The sequence below is a fragment of the Passer domesticus genome, chromosome 4 (genome assembly GCF_036417665.1).
Source record: "Passer domesticus isolate bPasDom1 chromosome 4, bPasDom1.hap1, whole genome shotgun sequence".
Classification (NCBI taxonomy): Eukaryota; Metazoa; Chordata; class Aves; order Passeriformes; family Passeridae; genus Passer; species Passer domesticus.
This window is the reverse complement of record NC_087477.1, coordinates 69365087-69373251: the sequence shown is the minus strand read 5'-3', so window position 1 is coordinate 69373251 and position 8165 is coordinate 69365087. Positions and strand designations below refer to the sequence as shown.

Below are 8165 nucleotides of genomic sequence, written 5' to 3'. Positions count from 1 at the left end.
CCAGCTAGAGCTAGGCATATTTAGAAGGAGGAGGGAGACCCCCAGGAAAATAAGTGAAAGGTTCAATAGAGTCACTCTGCACTGTTCAGAAATATAACTTAGTAGGTTAAAAAACAAACAAAAAGCCAGGGGTGGGGAAGGCAGCTGGGACATGACTAAAACAAGCCAAGTGTTGTGAAAACCTTAATTTGCTGTATGGCAGAGCTGGGTTCAATTCTGCACTGCATCCAGGCCTGCCCCTTTTCCCTCCTAGAGGGACAGCCTCAGCACTGGACAAGTCTCATCATTCCAGCCATGGATGATGGAGCATTTCCTAAAAGATGCTGCATGCCCTCAGCAAATGGGAAAGAAATCATCCTACCCCTCAAGCAGGCTGGTGGCTCCTGACTAGCTAAACTCTGATATCCCTGTGGCCGGCCCACAGCTACTGACCCCACCTTGACTACTGGATATATCATCATAATTACTCACAATTATATGGTTAATGTGCTTTTTAATTTTAATCTGTACTTCTTCAGCTCTAGACTGACTAATTTTAGTTCTATGGTAAATCTGAAGAGTCTGCACTAGTAATTTCTGAGATAATTCCATATTAATTAAAGCAGCAAATTTCTTGCAGAATCTGTTGAAAATAATTTTACTGAAACAGTGGGTGGTGGTGTAAAATCAGTGAGCATCCATCTTACACTCAAAGAGAAAATAAGGTCAAGTACAAGAGAATGTATTTTTACATATAAATCAGATAGGTTGCCTTTGCTTTTCATACAATGCAGATGCTATGGTTCAGAAGGGGAACCTGTTCCTCTATTATTTTTTTTTGAGTTTAGTAAGTAAGCTTTAATAAATTTTCTTGTAGCAATTGAAAGCACTTTTTTATTAAAAAAATATTAAAAATTTGCTGAGGTACAAACATATAGTTCTTCTGTTTCAGTTGCTACATGATTTGTACACTCCTCCAGAGGGGCAGATCTACTAGCTACAGACACCTACTTGCTTCCTCTGCTGCATCTCAGGATCAGGGCTATGCACAGGACTCAATGAATGCTACTTCAAAGCCTCCTTGCCCAAAAAATTCCAGTTTCCTTGGGTCTCCTACCTCGTCTTCTACATGCAGTCACACTAGAGCATTTCACTCTTCAGAACAGATTATTCTATCACTGGAAGCACCACACAGTTATTCCTAGCACAATCCAGTTCCCTGAGATTCTGGAGACCTAGATCACTGAAATAATACCTTAAAATTTCAATTTGCCTCCTACATCACAGTATTCAGGTACATAAATATAGGCTGAACATTTGTGCAATTAGTAGAGATCTCTCCTGCATTCTGTAAAGCAGAGCCCAAACTTACTCACAGAGCTGTGAACAACACCTTCATGTTTGGTAAACAGTGGCAGCTGCATCATAGAAAAGGAGATGAGAAAATACTGTGTTCTGGCTATAGTAGCACACACTGCTGCACAAACCCTTCTTCTGCTTACAGCACATAGGAAAAACCAGCTGTGAAATCTTAGCACTCACAGAATTTTGTTCTAGTAATGTGACCAAATTAACCAGCCATATTATAAGGGCTGTCAAAAACATTATCTGATATGCAAGTGCACCAGCAACAACACAAGCTTTAAAAGCTTAAAAGCCATTTTGAGAATTAAACAAAGATTGACAGTATCTCTATTTTGTAGTGCCAACTTTTTGAACACTTTGCATTTGTCAAGAAACATATGATGGTGTTGGCAGCAGTTCCCAGTTAGCACTGGTGCCCTTTGTGAAAGCCACTGCCTAAACAAAGAACTAGATATGGTCTCATTGTCAACAAATTTGAAGTGTCTCTGCTCCACTGGTAACTTATTGCTATCCTGTAGAAAGATAGAGCAAGAGTGCAGAATTCTGCAGCACACAAAATAAGCTCTTCACAAGTTTATTTTGCTGTTCACATGAGCCATTCTATCACTTTTCAGCAACTCCAGCTTACATTATATCTACAGACTTATAGTAAGCTGAGATAGTCACAGTATTTAAACCTTCAAACAATCTATGCTGCAAATCTGCCAGCCTCCTGTTCGTCAGAACATTTCATCTGAGCTAAAAATTATCAGTTCAGAGGGATAAGAGCACAGAGGTATACAGATGACTGTAATGCATTCCACCAGACAGCCTTTATGAATTTTTTAGCTGAACTTTCCTCTCTCCTTGTTGTTCTTGCCAACCACATGCAGAACATTTTAGAGACAACAGCAATTCCTTGGAGGTTTACATGCGCTGTTCAATTCCCAACCATAAAAATTAAAAAATAAAATCTTTTTTCTAAACCAAGTTTCATCTTTTTCTTCATCCTAAATTATAAGTAGCATCCAGTACTTGCACTGCAGAGCTGAGAAGCTAGCAGAAATTGCCACATTCAATTAGCACAGCAAAAGTAGAAAACTAGAAATAGGATTTCATTCACTTTAATTCACTAGTTGGTTGCCACAAATAGTCGTCTGTAAAACATGGAATTCTGAATACTCTAGACATTATTTTCCTTTCATGAAGATGTTTGTTTACTTTGGCAGTGATTCTCTTGGGAGAAAGTCTAATGACTTCCACTACCAAAAAAAAAACCAAAACAAAAAAGAAACAGAAACTGCCACTAGCAAGCAAAAGAATATTAGTCTAGTGTGCTGGTTAAACTCCAGGGCACAAAAGCGAAAAAACAGAATAGATCACTGCTTTGCATTCTTGTGACTAGAACCTATATCCTTCAAGTTTAGCAGACTTTCATGATGGAAGTCAGACTTTGAATAAAGCAAGAAAGCTGCCCATCTCCTGTGCATTTTAAGATTTTTAACCTTAAAAACAAACAAACCAAAATATAACATGAGGGTGGGAATAAGAGAACAAAGCAAACTACTTCAATCGCTGGTATTAATTTTTCCCACTGCTTTTAATTTCATTTCAACACACAGTGATCTAAGAAAGGGTTTTTTACCCAGTTCTGTTATAGCTGGTAATTTTTTTCTAATGGGAAAAACCACCAGGAGAAAAGGTAAGCTACTGTAACTCAACAGTCTGTTCACTGCTGAAAAAGACTTCCCTACCTCCTTTCTAAGGGTGCATGACTATTATTTTCAGAGTTTTAAAAATCAAGAACAGAACAGTGAATGAAGCACATTGTTAAAAATCTTCAGACCTCTTTTTCCTGTGAAATGTCAAACCTCATCATCTGCTTTTCTATATGAATAACCTGCAGTCCCAGACTGTTTACCATGTTTCCATGGGAGGAAAATGTCATTAACAAAAAAAGTCAGCTTTAGGGTTAAGAGGAAGCAGCTCTAGCAGAAGCATGTGAATCGTGTATTTTGTTACCAGTTAGAACAATGTGCTGTTCCTGGAATGCATCGCAAGCCCATGTCACAGTTTAGACTGAGCAACAAAGCAGGCACATGCCACAGACCTCAGGACAGCAGACCGTGTACTTCCCTAAACAGCCTGATCCCAGGGAGGACTGAGCAGGTCTTTAGCAGAACCCTTGCAAGCACTGCAGGACAGACACAGCTACCTAAATAGAGAGGGCTAACAAAGACCCTAGGAAAAGAAGTAGATATGAAAAACAAGAAGGAATGGTGAAACCGCAAGAGAAAACAAGAAACAGTTGTTTGGGGTTTTTTGGTGGTGGCTGTATAGCCTTGGAAAAGAGGTCAAATGGAGTGATAAATCATTGCAAATGGTGAAAGGCCTATAAATATTGTGGGCTGTGGAAAGAACAACTTGTTGCATTACAAGCAGGCAATAAGTCTCTACTATGCTGAGCCAATCCACAAAAGGTTTTTTAAAGTCAGTACTATCTGTAACACTTACTTGTAACCGTAACATGCAAAAAAATCATAAAAAAGCTGTGTTTAGTATTGTAATGAATGCAAAGATACTTCTAATGCGCACATCTAATTGCAGCTCATATTCAAAATCACAGGAATGGTGATTTTCCAACTAGCTAATAGGAGGGAAAGAGCAGATTCTACAGTGGTCAGAGCTATTTTGTTTTGTACACATTAGGCTCCTGATATTCTAGTGTATGTGTCCATTTACAAAATGAGGAAGTGCTGAAATAGCTCTGTGTATATATATATATCAAGTTTACATACTATATCTACATACCATATTCATGACTTATGGTGTGTTCACAAAAACTGTAACACTTGTTAAGTGATATCTGAGCATTACAAAGTATGAATCCTACCCCACAAAAGAGACAGACCTTTTTAAAGGAGCTAAACCCACAGACCACTCTGAAGTGCACAGCATCTCAGTAAAATCCCATTCAGTTCTTACAACTGCTAAAGGTTTTATTGTTCAACCAAAAAAAAAGAACACTGAGCCAAAATCCTTTCTCATATAATAATATCCTGTTCCTAACACTAGCCAACAGAAGATGCAATTCTCCTGGGTTTATAAAAGGAAAGAACTTAAGCTGTGCATGGCAATTTCTAGAAGAGATGATAACCACTCAGGGGCAAAACCACTACCTTGATGATCCCTTTCATGTCACCCAAATGGCAGCCAGAGGAGCTGCTCTGTAACCCTTACCATTTGTTTTGTCTTTATACAGTTATAGTTATTTTACATTTTAATGTGATTTGTCCTTATATTTTCCATATATATTCCATAGCATTGATGGTTAAACTCATCACAGAAAATTTAACACCCACTGCATGATGCAGAACACCAGACAATATGATCATTGTCTTTCAGGCACCAACAAATCCAGGAGAGCTGTCAGCCCCAGCTCTAGCACAGGCTTCCCAGGTGAAGTCAATGTCTGGCACATTTGTTGGAATTAATATACAGAAGCAGGTTGATAAATGGCTGCAAAAACAATAACTTACGTATATTTGGTTCTGCCACCCTGACAGCTTGCTTTGCAACATCTGTTTTTTTCAATTTACATATTATGTGTCGTGATATTGCATATGGCTTGGCATTTGTCTAGTGTAAGGAACTCATCCCAGCTCCATGACTTTCTTGCTTCTTCAAGTCACTCAGGTGAGGCATGGCTCTGCCAGCATGCTCCCCTCTTCAGGCAGTCTCGCTTCGGTAACCATCAGGGAACATGCAGTCCAAGACTCTCAGCAACCCTAAGGTCTGGAAAGGCAAATTTTGGGAGTTCCTGTGTTGCAAATAGGTGAGGTACCTGAAGGAAGCATAACACACACTTAACCTGTTCTTACACATTTGTTTAGGCATTTATTTTCAGACAATATTACCTTCCAACTAGTCCAATCCAAAAAAGGGTCTCAAGCCTTCTCTAGAAAAGCTAAGATAAAAGAAAGCAGGAAGGAATCAAGAGATTACAAGGGAGAGAAAAACATTAACACAAGATGGTGTAAAGGCCAAATGTCCAAAATCAAGAAACTGGAGGCTGGAGAGAGAAAACAAACTGCCAAGGACAGGCCTCAGCACTTCTTGATGGCACCAAGGTGCCAGGTAAGAGACTTGACTTAGTGGAGGGGGAGTCAGAACTTGAGGCCTCAGCACACAACAAGGGGTTTCGTATCTGAGGCAGAAGAGTCTGCAGTATGCTTGGTTTGATTGGGTAAAACTGCTCTTGCTTGTATTAGAGTCAAATAGTGCGTGCCACAAGACCAGGGACCACCAAAGACCTACAGCCAAAACCTTTCCTCATAATCAACAGAGAGAGAGAGATAAGGTTTCTCTCTCTAAAAGTACCTTTGCTGGGGGATGAATCATCCTTTGATAGCACCTGCCTTGTGTTTGTGGAACATTAGGCAGCTAATGCAGAGTGGACACTTACTTTTCACATGGTTAAAAATAGATGATCTTCACTCCGTGAAAGTTGACTTAACAAACACACGCAATTGGGGTGAGTGGCAACCATGCCAGAGATAAGCTGTCATGAAGGATGTGAGCACTCTTGTCTTTCAATCAATTTAAAAAATACTTGCATATGCCAAGACAGCTGTTTTGAAGGAAGAATTGCTAGAATTCAGGCTTGATGTAAAGGTGAAGGACAGGAAAGCTGACTGCCTACAAAAAAAAACCAAAAACTCAATTGAACGAGTTCCTACACACTTTGCAGAAATAGGCAGCTGGTTATAGGAGAGTGCAGTGCAGCACTGCTTCCACTGCTGTTAGACATTGCCTGAGAACGCCCCAGGTAGAGGACAACTTCTGTTCAGGCTTGCACACAATGTCAGGTGTATGACAGGAATACAAAGGGAAGCCAGATGCTACCAGTTCTGCAGCTCACCAAACCAGTGTTTATGAGAAATGTGCTGTGAAGCAATTCACTCTTCAGAGAGGAGCCAGTACTTGGCCTGCAACATTTACTCAGCATGCCACCATCCATAAGGCCTTGGTCTGCACTCTGGACTTTTTAGCCCTCGTAAGACTGCCAAGTTCTTGAAACAAATATAACAAGTAATTCTGGAGTGCTATGCCATAATACAGCAAAGATAAACACGTATCAGTTACTCTTCAATGCTGCAAATGCATTTGCATATTGACCCTGCAAGATAGCACGGATTCTCCAAGATGTATCCACACAGGTTCACAACCACATCAGAGATGACTGGAAATGCTAAAACAATTTTTTCCCCTCTATGTGTTATATGCACATAGAAAATATACACACATTTAAGAAAAAACAATTGTTACACTGGGTCAGACCAAAGGTCCATGGCACAGGAGGAATGAAGCTATCCAGTCACTGATAGTGGGCATGGACAGATGCCTAGAGAAAAGTTCAACAGGTCAAGCACATAATGACACTTTCCCCAAGTACTCACACATTCAACAGCCCTGTATGAATTCTCTCACTGCTGAGCTACAGCCTTCCCAGAGCACGAAAAGAGGCCGCTGGCTTTAGTCTTTTCAGGGACATATACCTTGAAATCAACGTTACACCTGTACGTGCCAAAGTGTTAATTTGTTTGCATTGAACAGCTGCCAAGAACTGTGCTTCCACTGTACGGAAAGGGTAAAACCCCACCTTTGATACCGGAATACCTCAGAAGCCACCACCCCGTGCCACCACGCCTCAGCACGGCTTCTGTGGATCTCTGAGGTGCCCAACAAACAAAGTTGGCTGGCAGGGCCCGGGTGTGCGGCGAGGAAGGGATGACGAGCCCATGTTTCCACGGGACCTCTGGACGCTGCAGTGCCGCATGGCACAGGGGCAGGGAGAGGGACAGGGACAGAGACAGAGACAGGGACAGTCCCGCACCCCGATCCCACAGGGGCAGGGGCAGTCCCGCACCCCGATCCCACACGGGCAAGCGCACAAGGCACACCCCGATCCCACAGGGGCAGGGGCACACGGCACACCCCGACCCCACAGGGGCAGGGGCAGTCCCGCACCCCGACCCCAGAGGGGCAGGGGCACACGGCACACCCCGATCCCACAGGGGCAGGGGGCACACGGCACACCCCGATCCCACAGGGGCAGGAGCACACGGCACACCCCGACCCCACAGGGGCAGGGGGCACACCCCGACCCCGCAGGGGCAGGGGCACACGGCACAGCCCGACCCCACAGGGGCACAAGGCACACCCCGACCCCACAGGGGCAGGAGCAGTCCCGCACCCCGACCCCACAGGGGCTGGGGCAGTCCCGCACCCCGACCCCACAGGGGCAGGAGCACACGGCACACCCCGACCCCACAGGGGCAGGGGGCACACGGCGCACCCCGACCCCACAGGAGCAGGGGCACACGGCACACCCCGATCCCACAGGGGCAGGGGCAGTGCCGCACCCCGACCCCACAGGGGCAGAGGCAGTCCCGCACCCCGATCCCACAGGGGCAGGGGCACACGGCACACCCCGACCCCACAGGGGCAGGGGCACACGGCACAGCCGCACCCACGGGGCGGGGCCGGCGCGGGGCTGGGCGGGGCCTTGACACCCGGCCCGTCTCGTGCCGCCGCGCTCGCGCTCCACCCCCCGCCCCGCCCCGCCTGTGGCTCGCGGTCGTGCGTCAATGCAAATGAGCGGCGCGCGAGGCGAAGGGGCGGGGCGACCGCCCTCTCCCCCGGCCCGAGTGAGCGCCGGACGGGATCGCGGGCGGCAGGAGAAGGCGGCGTCACGGCTGTCCCTGCCCAGCCTCTTGGGATAAAGGCCGATTGCAGCCGCTGCCGCAAAACGAAATAAAATCTTTATTTCAGGTGTTTCT

The 8165-nt window shown here is 44.7% G+C and overlaps 1 protein-coding gene across 1 annotated transcript; it reads left to right on the top strand.

The window, feature by feature from the left end:
* The first annotated feature begins 7124 nt into the window (after positions 1-7124).
* On the top strand, positions 7125-7895 carry LOC135299845 (basic salivary proline-rich protein 3-like). The gene has a single exon (XM_064419273.1). The coding sequence runs from the start codon at positions 7125-7127 to the stop codon at positions 7893-7895; it is 771 nt and encodes a 256-aa protein (XP_064275343.1).
* The last annotated feature ends 270 nt before the right edge of the window (positions 7896-8165 follow it).

Excerpts from the sequence above, each read along its gene's own strand:
- LOC135299845 (XM_064419273.1), top strand. The coding sequence starts at position 7,125 with ATGTTTCCACGGGACCTCTGGACGCTGCAGTGCCGCATGGCACAGGGG.